This window comes from Buteo buteo, chromosome 6, assembly GCF_964188355.1.
Source record: "Buteo buteo chromosome 6, bButBut1.hap1.1, whole genome shotgun sequence".
Lineage (NCBI taxonomy): Eukaryota > Metazoa > Chordata > Aves > Accipitriformes > Accipitridae > Buteo > Buteo buteo.
The window spans coordinates 18,387,859-18,402,681 of record NC_134176.1 but is presented as its reverse complement, the minus strand read 5'-3'; the positions used below and the strand labels follow the sequence as shown (position 1 = coordinate 18,402,681).

The 14,823-nt window shown below is 38.9% G+C and overlaps 1 protein-coding gene across 1 annotated transcript in view; it reads left to right on the top strand.

The window, feature by feature from the left end:
• SLC24A4 (solute carrier family 24 member 4) overlaps window positions 1-14,823 on the top strand; it is a 94,633-nt gene that overhangs the window by 63,239 nt on the left and 16,571 nt on the right. The window contains exons 6-12 of the mRNA XM_075029940.1: window positions 213-316; window positions 1,047-1,121; window positions 2,080-2,105; window positions 2,814-2,867; window positions 3,941-4,083; window positions 8,940-9,109; window positions 10,444-10,588. Coding sequence (XP_074886041.1) covers window positions 213-316; window positions 1,047-1,121; window positions 2,080-2,105; window positions 2,814-2,867; window positions 3,941-4,083; window positions 8,940-9,109; window positions 10,444-10,588 — 717 coding nt within the window. The remainder of the gene's footprint in view (window positions 1-212; window positions 317-1,046; window positions 1,122-2,079; window positions 2,106-2,813; window positions 2,868-3,940; window positions 4,084-8,939; window positions 9,110-10,443; window positions 10,589-14,823) is intronic.

The window sequence follows — 14,823 nt, the reverse complement described above, 5'->3', positions numbered from 1 at the left end:
ACATATATAGAGATGTTAAGCCAAAAATGGGGAGCTGCTAGCTAGACTAAAAGCACAAAATATTCCACAGAGAAGTGAGCATTTATTATGAAACAGGTTTTGGTTAAACTTTCAAACATCTTTTGTTCTCATGTTGTGCCTGTTCTAAGTAATTGCATGTGACCTAAAATGAAATGACAGAGGTAATAAAACGTGTTTTGCTCCCTCTGCAGGTGTATTTATCACTCACGGAGATGTAGGAGTAGGGACCATTGTCGGTTCAGCAGTTTTCAACATCCTCTGCATTGTTGGTGTCTGTGGAATGTTTGCAGGACAGGTTAGTAAGATATTTACCTTTATGGAGTTCAATTTCCTACAATTTAGGGGCTTCCATGAGGAAATATTTAAAAAAAGAAGAAAAAAAGAGTATTAGTCAAAACCAAAAATGAACTAGCATTGTGAAAAATGTCAAATGTTGTAAAGAATTTACAAATGATTTACAAACAGCAAATGTTTCCAGAAAGTTCAGCTGTAGTTTCAGCACTCTGAACATGTAGCATACAGAGGAAACTGGTTCTGGTTCCTCTTCATACAATACTGTGTTCACAGTCAACTGATCAGTGCATTTGCTGATCCTTCCTGGTGTACTGATGGTGGTCAAAGAATCTAGGACACAAGCATGAGATTTGGTCCATCTACTCAGTAGATGGTAGACTGTGTATCATATTTTTTCAGGTATTAAATCCGATATATCCACAAATATAATGAAGTGGGAACTATTGATTTGCTGCATTACAATGAATTGTACTTTACAATTGAAATTATGACCTATTAAAATATCATTAGTTAGAAATGTATTTCATTAATGGATATTTTTATTACTGGTGGTTGTTATAGATCCATTGTCTAACAGACTGATGTCTTCCATTGGCATAAAACTGTGATTGGTTCCAGAATCATTGCTAATAATAATTCTACTCACACACCTAAGTGATTGCAAGATAGAGGCCTTTGTTTTGTCTTTAAAATGGCATATTTTTGTTGGCTGAAGGTGTGATATTTTTCAGGTGGTTTGTCTCACCCAGTGGGCTGTGTTCCGGGACTCTGTGTACTACACAATATCTGTGATCATACTTATTGTTGTAAGTAGTTCTCTTAACAGTTAATGTGTTTCATTGCTTGAATTTTTGGAGGACCAGCCTGCTGACCATTGGTATACAGTGGTAAACAATTATTTTCCTAGCTAGTTCTAGAGATATCCGGAGGTGAGGGCTCAGCTGCACCATATGGTCCAAATATGAAAACTTCATACAGCCCCACAGAGTATGTGTCCATCATGACCATCAATATCCATTCATGTTGTACCTACAGTCTGTAAAGTTCTGCAGGCTAGCAGTCTACTGTTACACAGTGCTGTTAGCACTCTCTTCTGACCTAGGGGACTGCTTGCTGTGAAGATAAAAAATTTTGAGCTGCACCTCTGTTTTAAATAGGGAAGGTGGCTGTTTCTTGCTTCTACACAGTAATTTTATTTCACAGATTCTTGGTAAATTTTTCTAAATAGAGCACAGGTGAGATACCACTTTGTCCATCTGGAACAGTGTAGTAGTTCTTGAATGTAATGAATATGGAACACTAGCTGCCTATCCAGTTGCAGGAGTAACATAATGTGGAGTAAAATGTGTATAACCACTTGGCTTAAAAGCAGAAGTAAAATGGCTGTCTTTTCTGCTAAAACTAGTCTAGCTGTTAAAAGGACTCAGAGCTACATCTCTTCAGAATACATGACTTTGCTGTCATTTCCACAGCACAGCATGTGGGTACATGTGTGCATATTTGTCTGTGTTTCACATGCTCACACTGTTTTACTAAATAGTATTTATAATAATCACTAAGAGGGATCCAAGTCTTGTTCACAAGGTTTGTACTTTGTGAGGGGCGCAATCCATACAGTGAATGTTCTGGTTAGAAAGGGTCAAAACTCAAGTAGCTTCTGGCTAGATATGACTGATATTTATTAAATGAATTTGACCATTTTTCAAGATAGATCAGAGAAATGGTCAATTTATGTGTTTCCTTTTTTTTCCCCCCTTCTTCTAGTTCATATATGATGAGAAAATAGAATGGTAAGTTGTGTAAGTTATTCCCTACAGTCCTGTAGTTGCCATGAGACGGATCAGTAAATAGAGTTACAGTGTAATGAGCTAATGAGCTTTTGTTCATACATGCTGGGAGTATGAGCTGGATTTGACACCTAGGAAATACTACGTATTTTATTTGGTTATATTTTTTATGATGATCAGGGAAAACTAAAAGAAAGTTTAAGAACCTGGAAACATTAATGAAGTAAATAGGCTATATGTAAGGCCAGAGGACTCACGTGCAGAGAGACTGACCAAGGTTCTGCTGCTCTGAATCTGGCTGTTAACATTAATGGGAATGCTAGGTGTCCCAAAGAACAGTCCAAGGTGGAATCCTAGTGGAAGATAATAAGCATCTTATAAAAGAGTCCTCTCAGAGTGCCTGGCCGGTGCTTCAGCACTGAAATGACAAAAGGCCTTGGCATTATGATACTCAAAAGGTAGTGATGGTTTCAGTCTGCATAGCATATTTCTGAAATATATGCATCACATTTTATTTGCATGTTTATTGGAACTTGAGAGCCTGCTTCCCCCCGATTCTGCTGAGACACAGTCTAATCTTAGTGATGTGAATCCTGTGTACACAAGTGTGACTTGTACTAGATGTTTAATGCATACCTTTAAATAAAACTTGTAAAGCATACAGCTGTTTGAATGGCCTTTTAACACTGGGGGTTTTTTTGTCTCTTTGAGGTGGGAAAGCCTTGTACTCATCATTATGTATTCATTCTACATACTTATCATGAAGTAAGTGCTTTTCTCTTCCGTATGCCCTTTAGGTGTTAATTGACCATCATTCTTTTGGTGTAGTTTTGTCCTTGGCCTTCCTGCTGAGGACAATACAGCCAGTCATGTTTCTGTGTAAGATCCCTTGCTTTTTCATGCTTAATCAGTTTTGCTCTAGATTTGTGCTCAGTCAACAGCAAATATTTTCAGGCATACTTTTCACAGTGCACTGAGGTAAAGTAGCTTTCAGAAGAAGTTGAGAGAAAATGTCATTTATACAAAGATGCATGAAAAAGTCCACTGGGTACTCTGGATTGTAAGCACACAGCATGTCAGCTATTACATGTATTTTGTAACCTCTGGAGAACAAGGTCAAAGAACATTAGACAGACTGCTAAGCATGTATTTATTTTCAGACCATCTCATACCAGGTTGTGTACTGACATCCTTCTTCTGTAGCGTCACTGCCTTTGACAGGAGAGTCAGAGGTCTGACTGTTACTGCAAGGGTCTGTGAGTCCACCCTTCTCCTGCAAGTTGCTTAGACTTATCCCTTGGTCCCCTCCCTGCCCAAATCATCATTTTTGAAACTTCAGCCTCCCTTTTCTCCTACATCAGGTCTTAGCAGAGTTCATTGACAGCTCTTTTAGATTCCACCCTAGTGCTAAAATAGATGCATTCTTTCTCTAGAAAGGTATGGTCAACAGTCCCAGAAATGCTCAAGCACCTGCCATGAGGAACACAGTACTGAGAGAAACAGCAAGGTGAATTGCAAGCCGATGCAGGACGAAAGAAGCTGTTGTATAGTGAATGTCCTGGCTCCAAAATCCGCAGCTCCAGTGTTTTGTCTTCATTAAATCTGCACTAGTGTCTTTTTGCAGTTTGCTGTATCTCATGAGAGATAGGTGCAGCCCTTGCTTTCCTATCAGCTTGCCACTGAATTGGATAGTCCTTTCTCTTAACTTCCTATTAGTTGTCAGAGAACATGCATCTAGGCTTTACTGGTTGCCTGCATAAGTTGTTCTCAGATGCTTAAAAGTTTGACGAGGAAATGCAACAATCCAACCTTTTCAGACCTTACCCTTGCACTTTCAGGTACAATGTGAGGATGCAAAATTTCTTCAGCCTTAAAAGCAAGAATGTTGGAAATGGTGACACAGTCAACAATGAGCTAGAAGATGGTAATAAATGTTATGACTCTAGTTGTGATGACCCATCCATTCCATTACTATGGAAAGGTAAGGCTGAGCAGACAGGACTTGAAAAAAGAATAGTTCCCAGAATATCCTTTTTATTTCTTTAATGTGGATCAAAACAGTGTTACTGTTCAATCATAAGCAGGAATTTTTTGGGGTTAACTTCACAATTCAGGAGTCAGACTGCCAGATGAAAAAAACCCAATCAATTTCTTTTTTTTTTTTTATATTTTGAAAACAAGCTGCTTTGCACATTGGCAATTTTGCTCCCTTTTTATCTTCTGTTCAGTGATGAGTTACAACACTGTGAAAGAAATCTTTTTTTTTTTGCCAGGAAGAAAGTAATTGTCACTTCAAAAATTAGTTTGGAACTAGAAGCTGAGACTTGGGTGTTGAAGTAAAGGTCTGGGCAGATCAGTGCGCAAGAGGGATTACATGTTGAGTTCAGATCCTCAGAAGACTGACTATCACATGCCTAAATAGCTCTGCATACATTGCCAAACACATATGTAAAATTAAGAAATGCAGGTTCTTTGCTTTCTGTGTCTTTGTCATAAAGGGGAAGAAGGTGATACCCACCTTCTGGTACTGAAGGTAGGCAAACATAGCTGGGTATTTTTGGCTTTTTTGTAAGCCTGTTTTTATCATTGTCTTATCCCTCTTCCATTCCCTCTTTTCTCTGTAAAGCAAAATCATTCCTACCTTCAAAGCACAAACCATGTAACTTAGTGAGCTCTTGGACTGCTCTTAATGAGTGATATCTCCTTGCTTTGTTCTTTGCAAACATCTCCCATTCTAGGAGACTGAGCTCAGCAGCAATGTAGGTAGCATTTGGAAAGGTCCTCATGTAATAACAAATAGTGGCAAACAGGAATTTAGAGCAGACTCAGAGAATCCCACTCTTTTCTGCTTTTAGTGTTTAGGCTGGGATCTCTTCAAGGTAGGTACTGTCACTTACTACAGGTTTATGCAATGACAGCACACATATACTCTGGTCTCAGGTATGGTGTTTAGACAACAGTGTAATAGGTATTTAAAATTATTTCTCATAGGACATTGTAGCATAATTAAATGAGGATGTCTTTGAAATACTTTGATCTCATTTTACAATGAATTTTTGTGAACATTGACTATGATATAGTGAGGTCTGTCACTTGGATGTGGAACTACATACATACAAGGTTCAGAGGATACCTCCTATGGCAGTTGTTACTTGTGTATTCAAGTGGGGACACAGGAAAAGAGTGATCCAGTGAAAGAACACAGATACTAGTGGTTTTTACCTCTGAGGCATTTGTTGGGTTCTGATGTCATCTCCCTGCATGCTCTCTTCTGTAGCCCCTCTGTGGTAAAGGGTTGATGGCACAGATTGCTTGCCTGTTCACCTATTTCCTTTTCAGGAAATGTGAAGATTATTTAATGCTTGTGAAGAACATGCAGAACTTCTAGGAAAAGGAGCAAGTTAATAAAAACCTGGACTCATGAGAATGGTGTCTCCACTAACAACTGGCCACAGCAGATTTCTCTCTAATTTCCCTTAAAGATGCACTGAGACTGCAGTTTCAGTCAGATCCCCTTTGTCTTCTCCAGCACGCCTTATACAAATACATGCTGCATTAGAGGGACCATTGTTTAAAGTGTGAGAGTGTAGATATTATCCCAGGCAAACCTACCTGGGATGAGAGAGGACATGAAGAAGAGATTAAGGACGTGACAGGGTTTGGAGTGAGCAGTGGGAAAGGAGGATGGCAGTGTTAGCCTAGCTGCTTTGTAGATGAGTGCTTTATGTGTCAAGAAGCTGTCCTAGAAAATCATCACATGGCTGCCTGTTGCATCTCGCTCCTCTTGAGTCAAAACGTGCCATAACCTACCTGTGACTCGCTGTTAGTTGGCACTTGGCTGACTTCACAAGCTGAGCTGCACCTTCCCCAGCAGCAGCTTTCAGAAACAGGAGCACTGCTAGTAGCAGGGAGAGAACTAGAGCTGGCCTCTGCCTTGCCTCCAACCAGTGGTTAGCATGTTTCAGCATCCACCGAGAAACCTCCTTTGGCTTCACCAAGGTGTAGGTCTAACCTTAATCTGATTTTCCACAGGAGGAAAGTCTGATTACTCCCCAAAAAAGAACGGTTGCTTTGGGTGAAGAGCTTTTTTCCTACCAAGGATGGTTAGTCTGTTGCTCAAGGTGCAGATAAAAGGGGGGTTCACATGCTGCACAGCTCTCTGTTATGCTTGTAAGTATTACTTTCAAGAGCTTCCAGTGGTACAATATAAAAGCCTCCATTACTCAAGTTTCGGAGAGAAAAAGGAGAGCTTTTCACAGTAAGATAATTCAATTTCAAGGGCGAGTTCTACACACACAGGTAAGGGTGAAATATTTGTACTTTGTGAATAACGCTCCTGTCTTAAAAGTACAAATGTGGCTCACTGCCCTTGGCTTTTATTATGTTGACTCAAATTTCCAGCAGGTGGCATGGTTTGATTCCTGCCTAAAACCAGAAACTTGAAAAAAGTGGGTTTCTGAGGGCCTGATCAGGAGTCAACTAAAGTCAGCAAGAAGCTTTCTGTTGATTTTGACAGGGTTGTTGGTGATGACCCTTCACGGTGAGCAGGAAGTTTAGGCAGTTTGTTAAAAGGAAAAGCTGTTCTCAGAAGATATTTTTCTAAGGAATATCACAAAGGAGAAGCGAAAAAGGCTTTCCTCTGTCTCACATTTGTGAAAATCACTTTTGCGATTCCTAGGTGGAGCCTGTTTGTACCATATGGGGCCAAGGTATGTACGTTTATGGGCATAGGGAGTGAGGAGACTGAAAAGCTGTTATGAAAATATAAGAGCAATGTGCCGCAGTAAGTCAAAACAGCTGCAGTTAGTTACATATATTTTTATAATGATGTATTCTACATCATTGCTTAGTTTTTTATCATGGTATTTCATCAAAGCTGAGTGTGTTTGGTCACTGTCTCCTTAGTGCTCTAAGAAACAGTTCCAGAGTAACTGCAGTGCTTCTGTGTTTTTCATGACACTGTAAGATAAAGAAGTACTTTGGAGACTTCACTGGAGAAATGCACTTGAGAGCAGTTAATCTGATGAGACTATTAAAAAGATATCTGGCCTTTTTGCCTTACAAGGATTGCTGTCAAACATTTCTTTTTCTTTGTCTAACTAAAGCAAATGTTAAGCTACTGTGGTTGCATCCTCATCTGTGATGAGGATTGGTTCCTAGGAAGCTTGTCTGGCTATTATATTCCTTCACAGAAAATCTGCTACACTCTAACTTTAAGAGTCATTGGAATGGATGTGCTCCTTATTTGCATCATCAGCTGCAGTACTCAGCAAGGTTAATCTGTTTTAGATGTTGGGCAGGGGCGGGGGCGGGGGGGGGCAGGAAGGTAATTGCTCCTTTATGTTTACCAAATGTAAAATTACTACTAGTTCTATTCTCCATTAGAGGTATTAAGCTGCAAGACAAGACTTCAGAGTGGGTTCTCTGAGTAGGGCATATTTCTTTGTGAAACCAAAGATCTCTTTATGACACTTCAGGTGACCCCAGTGTACTCATTGAAAATTCATTTTAGTGAAACAAAGCAAGACACTCAAATGCTAAAGGGTGAAATATATAGCTCTTTACTGGTGATTTACAGGCTTGCTAGCCTTCTTGTTGAATGATAATAGAAGGATATATATTTCTTCAACTTCAAATATGTGAGAAGATGCTTGAGATAGCAAAGCCTTTATTGCATGATGTGATTTACATGCATGCATGGATCCAGTCTTCTCCCTGAAAAACAAAAATATTTCAACACTGTAACAATGCAAAAAAAACCTGGTGTAGAATTCTGTGTGTTTAGAACAGGTCCATTTTAATTCCTTTGTTTGAGTTGGATGTTTTGTTAGATCTCCTTTGCTTCCTGACTGGAACCATGCACTAATTTTTATCTTTCACTTCTACCTCCTAAACTCTCTTCCTCTTCTTAATGTAAGTAACTTAATGCAAAAGGGGAGTGGGAGGGTGAAGCCGAGGTAAGCAAAGCAGAAAACAAGCAGCAAAGAATTTTGTTGGGTTTTTTTCCCCATACATATTATTACATGTAATAATTAATATTTATTACAGTCATATGCATATTTCCTGCCCTCCTTTCTAACACCACATGGGTATGTCTCCTGTCTGCTGAGCCTTGCTCTACTTGCTATGTGTAGTCTGTAGCATTTGTGAGAATATTAGTTTGTTGTTGAGCTCTGAAAGTCCTTGCCTGTACTTGTGTTGATTCCCAATATAATTTTGTCTCTCTATTTGTGTTCTTAACACGATAGAACAAAACTCTTAACCTTGGTACAAATTCCTTTATATTAACAAAGGCTTACTTATACATTTGTTCCTGATAATTGTTCTTCATCGTTTTGAATCGTCATGTTAGAGATACTGGTAATATTCTGTGAAGGTAAAGTGAAGATTTCCAAAAGGAGTGAGCACAACATTAGGGACTTCTGGATGTGCAGCACCTTGATCCAATGGGATAGCTTTAGAGGTTTCAGGAGCGCCATCTACACTGCTGCAGTGCAAGTGCTTTTAGAGAAGTCTTACAAAACTGTAGTGGGACATGAGCAAAGAAAACTGGTTCTACAGCATGAATGGCTGGGTAAAAACTGCTCCCACTCATCTGAGAGTGGGTTGGTAGCTACCTTAGCAGAGTGAAATCCGTTTTTGGCATGTGATCCCAACGATGTGCACAACTGATTGAGCAGATTCACCAGGCTGCAGAAATATTACAGGAAAGTCACTTGTAAATTCAAGCATTCAGGTGAATATTACCCCCACCTGAGCCTGAAAAGAATGACTCTGGGTGACGGGAAGCGTGGTAAGATCAGTTCCACAACTAACTCTGTCCGTTGTGATCATTAGTGAAGGGCATGCAGCAGTACGGCAAAAACAGTGTTGTGATGGTAGATGAGATCATCTGCTCCAGTCCCCCCAAATACCGGTTCCCTGAAGCTGGATTACGGATTATGATTACAAATAAGTTTGGACCACGCACCAGAATGCGGATGGCAAGCCGACTCATCATTAATGAGGTAGGTTCGTTAAGAAAGCAATAAATAACTATGAGGGAGAGGGGTTGCCAAAGAGCCGTGCTTATAACAAGTTCCTAGAATTTGAACATCATCACACAGTTCATGTGTCTACCCAGCATTGTGAATACCCCAGTGAAAGAAAGCAGCACTAATATATTTGTAATAAAAGTCCAGTTTAACAGTAAAACAGTGAAATGTTTATTACAAAGTCAGCTTGGTGGCATACAGTCAAGAGCAGAAGATCAGATAGGCCACACAGCAGCAGCTGATTCTGTAGAAGTTCTGCTTTGAAGGCAATTCATTGATCAGAAAAAAATTCAGTCTTAATGGATATTAAGACACAGAGAGCTGATACTTTCTAGTTCAACATCTGCAAAAAACATTCTCTAAACCAGAGCATTTTGGATCTATGTTCTCATGTATTCTTACCGCCAAACTTCTGCAAAGTATTCAGATAGTAGTTTTCTCTATTTTTAATTACGGTGTGTTAATACTAGTTTCAGATTTTTTTTGTATGTTGTGCAGTTACTTTATTTTTCAAGGCATTTCAGAGCACTTTTTAGGAATTTGCAACAATTTGTCCTGGAAAAGAGAACAATTATCAATCCTGCATTATCTCTTCTAACAAACTAAAAATATTTCTTTTTTTATAAAAGTAGGAAATTACTGTTACATCTCACATTGTCCAGTGTATTAATGGGTATATATCCTGACGTTTAAAAGTTATCCCTGTAATTCTTGTACTATGTATTGGAACTGTAGCAGTCTTACACATGTCTGCAGGCACAATGATGAGCTTCATGAAAGTATATACTCTGACAAGGGCAACAGGGGTTAGTCTTGCTTTTGAAATTGTAAGTAGGACCTTTACATTTACCTCAAGGAATGGGGATGAGAAGGAGGGAGAAGAGTTGGACCTGAATAGAAGACATACTGGGTAATGAGTCATTCATAAGCCAACTCTAATAGTGCAGAAACGTCTTGAGTGTTACCACTAGATTATGGTGCTATTGCTGGTTTGAGTGGCAACTGTTGAGTAAGAAGTGCTTCAGAATAACAACATTCATTAAAAAAAATATGCGGAAGAACAGATATGACAACTTTCTCCATCATGACTTGAAAGACTCCTGCCAGTAATTTTGAGGTGGATAGTCAACGCTGGCCTGATGAAGACAGGGAGGCCACAGATAGATTTGTTTGTTGCTGACTGGAAGGAAAGCTTTGTGGAGGAACATCATGGCTCACATGACTGGGGCTGGACAGACAGCAAACCCCAGATTTAACAAAGTCAATATTTTCTAAACTATGGCGGTTTTGTCTTTGACACTGTGCAGCGTCAGCGGTTAATCCAATCTGCCAATGGCTCAAGCAAACCACTTCAGAATGGGAGACATGAAAATATTGAAAATGGGAATATCCCTGTGGTGAACCAAGAGGAGGAAAATGAACAGGACAATCTATCTCCCTTTTCATTGCCAGGTAAGGCTTATTTTCCAAGTGTTTATAGTAAGGAAACAGAAGATAATTAAAATGCCAAATGCTGAGTTGTAAGAAAAGACAACATATATGGGGAGAGAGGAGGAAGGGGATTGATTTGACTGACTGAAGGCTGGATTTGATGACAGTAAAACTGGGCTGGAGGCTACATGGCTAAAAGCAGATCTTAGGAAAGTGTTTTCCAGCCATCATGTACAATAACAGTAGAAGTGCTGGTTTGCCAGAGGCAAGGGAAAGCAGGTAAGGCAAGTTTATATTAAAAAATGTCAGACTAGCCCGATGAGCACTGCACTGCTACTAATGTTAAAGTCAACAGTTAATAGTGGCTGCTGGAGATTGTTAGGCCAGAGGCAGCTAGGTGTATAATTATACAATAACTTGATTTAGTGACTCTAGGGGAGGCTTCTTGGATGAAAAGGAAGAAAGTTTTAGGGGGAGAAAGAGCATTTAATATCTTTGACAGTGTTTAAAATTCTTAGAATAGCGGTATGTAATAATATTCACCTTTTGAAATTTTTTGGAAGCTCTTTGGTGTGAAGGGCTGTATATAACCAACACTGTTATATTGATGCCCTTAGCACACTGCAGGTTGACTCTCCCCCAAATGCTTTGGAGATGGGACAGCAGAGGTTAGATCACCCCTCACAGACATGTAGTCAGTAGTCATCTGTCACACAGTTACTGTTTAACACAAATATTATTTGACATAAATTAATATCACATGCAGTGAAAAAGAAGGAAGAATTTTCCATGTTGTATATGATTCTAATTTCTTAGAGATCCCATCGCTTTAGTTGCAATCATTTTAGAAGAGATGTTTGTGACTGAACAAACATTGAAGCATACTGTGTGAAGGCTGGATAAAACTGTATGTTTTCATGTGTTACTGTACTGTGTGCTCTTACAGGAGCTTCTTGCAGTCCGCAGTTACAGACTTTCATCAGCAGTGAAGAATGGAGACAAACTGATTAACTGAAGATAGGCCCATTAGATGGGCTCCTGATAATGAGATAATGAAAAAACTTTTTATTGTATGGTGAAATAAGTGGATCCAAGTCAGCAATATGCTTGTGCACATGAACATGTTGTTAATAATAATAATAACAATAATAACAGTAACAGTAATAAACAGCTTTGAAAAAACAAAAATATCTCCCCAAACCATCTCAAAAATGCAGGATTCAGTGCACATGTTGGCAAAGAAGATTTTTTTAAACTGAGTTGTTAATAAGTTTTTGGATTCAAGTTTTAATTAGGGCAGTGCAATCATGTGTTTCTTCTTACATTCCAGGACAATGCAGAAATCTTAACATGTGACAAACATTACCTGGAGACCATATTTGAATTTGTTTAAGATTCAGACAACTTCTTTATGAATAAAAAATAAATTCTGGAGTAGATCTTCCTAAGTGTGTGACATTCACAATAGACAAAATGCTTTGAACTAAGGAGGGAGTTATTAGTTATGCCATTGGCCTTTTTTAAATGCAGTTTTTCTGCATTTTTTGCAAAAGCCCTTAAAGATAGTTGAGGTGCAACAGGCCAAAGTGGAACCACTGATGATACAATTCATACTGGAATGGAGCAAAAGTTCAACATGAACTCAAATAGTTGCATAAAAGTGGTAATGATTGTTTAAAATCCTCATCGTTATCTTCAGGTTTTGTTAATCCTGTTGTCTGGAGATGATTATCTGTTGGTTGGATTCTCATTGCTCAACTCGTATATTCTGAGGGAGAATTCTTTTATTTCTGCTTTCAGAAGTACCACTTTAATAACTTTGGAGAAAATGTAAAGAACCAGCATCATGCTTTGTTGTTGTTTAAGTACTGTGGCACAATCAGTAGCCTAGAAAAATCCTGGCATTTAAAACTGGCTTTAGGGAAAAGGTACTTTGCAGACAGTTTCCCAGAATCCCCTCTGTTTTTCTTTTGATATATTTTCAGGCCAGGAATAAAGCATATACATATTCTAAAGATCAGAAGTTCATGTATTCTTTCAGTACTATAAAGAGCTCAATGAAGAATAGGCTTTCACTTTCCAATAGGGCTTTCCAAGTCAACTCCTTGCAGTAGAAAATTCACTCCAGTATTTTAAGAGCTGCAACAGAAATGGCTATGAATTGGCTCAAACCCTTTTTTCTACTGTTCTGTAGTCACCTTTTTTAGCCTACCTTGGGGTTTGACTTTCTTCCTTCAAATTGTGTATTCTAGATCCTTTTGCAAGAGCAAGTTTTTTATGAAGCAGAAATAAATGTAAGTGAAGTTTAAAGCACTAAATCATCTCTGAGTTCTTCCTAGTAATCATTTGCCATCTGTGAGTTTTGCTTATTGTTGTCTTTTATCCTCTATTAACAGCAGTGGTCAGCAATAAATGTAGGGCTTTAGCTCACAGAAATAGAGAATAAAATGGTTTTATGAAAACAGTCTGAAACTACAGCATCCAGCCTAGATCCCATATGTCAAACATCCAGAGATTCACCCCCAGGGTGTGGTTCAGGCCCAACTTGAAACAGGAGACAGCACATAGGTTTTATGGAAACTACATATGGTATCATACAAACCAGCCTTTGCCTTTGGTTTCTGTGTAGGAAGAAACCTTTCTCTTCAAATGAGAAATTTCTTTCTTGACCTAACCTTTAGACCATGATGATTATCTTCCAAGAGAAAGGCTTATTTAATGCTTTACAATTCGATTACTGTACAGTTGTTTGGAAACAGGTATTAAACTTTTAAACACACACACACACACACCCCCCAGATCAGAACAAAGCAGGATGAAACTGAGAAGGCATATGTTGACAACAAAATGATGTGTAAAAGCCCCTGCATAGCTCAGTAGTCTTTTAGAGCCCAGACTCAGAAAAGCATTTCTGTGCAGCTCTTAATGGATGCTTAAATCCCATTCACTGTCACATGTTCAGGATCCTTTAAAATACTCAGTGTTCTCAGCTCCTGCTGGTTTCATAGAAATGAAGAACTCCTTCTCTTACAGGATTGGACCATGGATGCTTTATATAAGTCATGATGGTGTTAGCTAAAATGGGAATAATAATTCCCAGAGCTAAAATGAGATGGCAATAAAGGAGATTAGCAATCCTGCCCATTTTTGTATGGATCCAAAATACAAAGGCAACATGTAGGATAGAAGCAAAAAGGAATTAACAGTATCTACTAAAATGTAAAAAATGTTCGTACTTGGTCAAACCAAATGTTTGTCTTACCCAATATTCTGACTCCAACCATGACATTATGAAGAAGCTTGGGGAATAATGAAACAGGACAAGTTGGCCTTCAGCTATTTTCAGTTCAAGGAACTTCCTGGACTGGGTGTAATATCTGAGTATTTAAAAATCCTTAATGTATTTCTTCTTCATTAATCTGTCTAATTCTCATTGAATCTTTGCAAACATTTAACACCCACAACAGCCTTTGGGAAGGAGTTTTATGGTTGTGTGAAGAACCGTCTCCTTTTACTTGCTTTGAATCTGGCTTCTACTAGCTTCATTTAATGTCTGTTATTGGAAAACACATTGAACAAAGCAAACCCCATGTACCTCACTTGAACACTCAGGATGCTGTAGCTCTTTCTTATATCCCCTCTGAAGTTGTATGTCCTCAAGGTTGAGCTAGAGACTGAAAAGAGTTCTGTGTAGAAACCTCTATGGTTTCTGTCTCTGCAAACACTGATGCAGAGTGTCCTTTTAGCTTCTCTGCAATGCCCCTATGTTCTCTCAGTGCTCCTTTATTCTCCGATCACTAGTGGACCCAGCAGATTCCCTGCTCCTAATGTGTTTGAAGTAAGATTTATTGTGAATTTTGATTCTTCTTTGTAGTTGTTCCTCAGACTCTCTTTTTGGCCTGCTTTATGGTGCTTTTGCCAAAGTTCGGAAACATGACTTAGGTGGCTGACTTAGGAAGACAGCTAGTTTCCATAGCTTCTTTGATGTTGCAAGAGAGAAGTTCTTCCAAGAAGGTAGTTCAGAGCAGGACCTAACTGTAGTATTCTGAAATGCTTTTTTGGAAGAGCTTCCTCTTGCCACTGCCTGTATAATGGCACATCTACCTTAGAATTTTATTTCAGAACACAAGTGTGCTTCTGAGGCACATCTCACTGTTGTCCTCATGTACTGCACTTTGATTTGCATCATGTTCTTGGAGCTCATGAACCAGACTCCTTTTTTTAGAAAACTAAACTGGAAAATGTGCTCCAGAAGA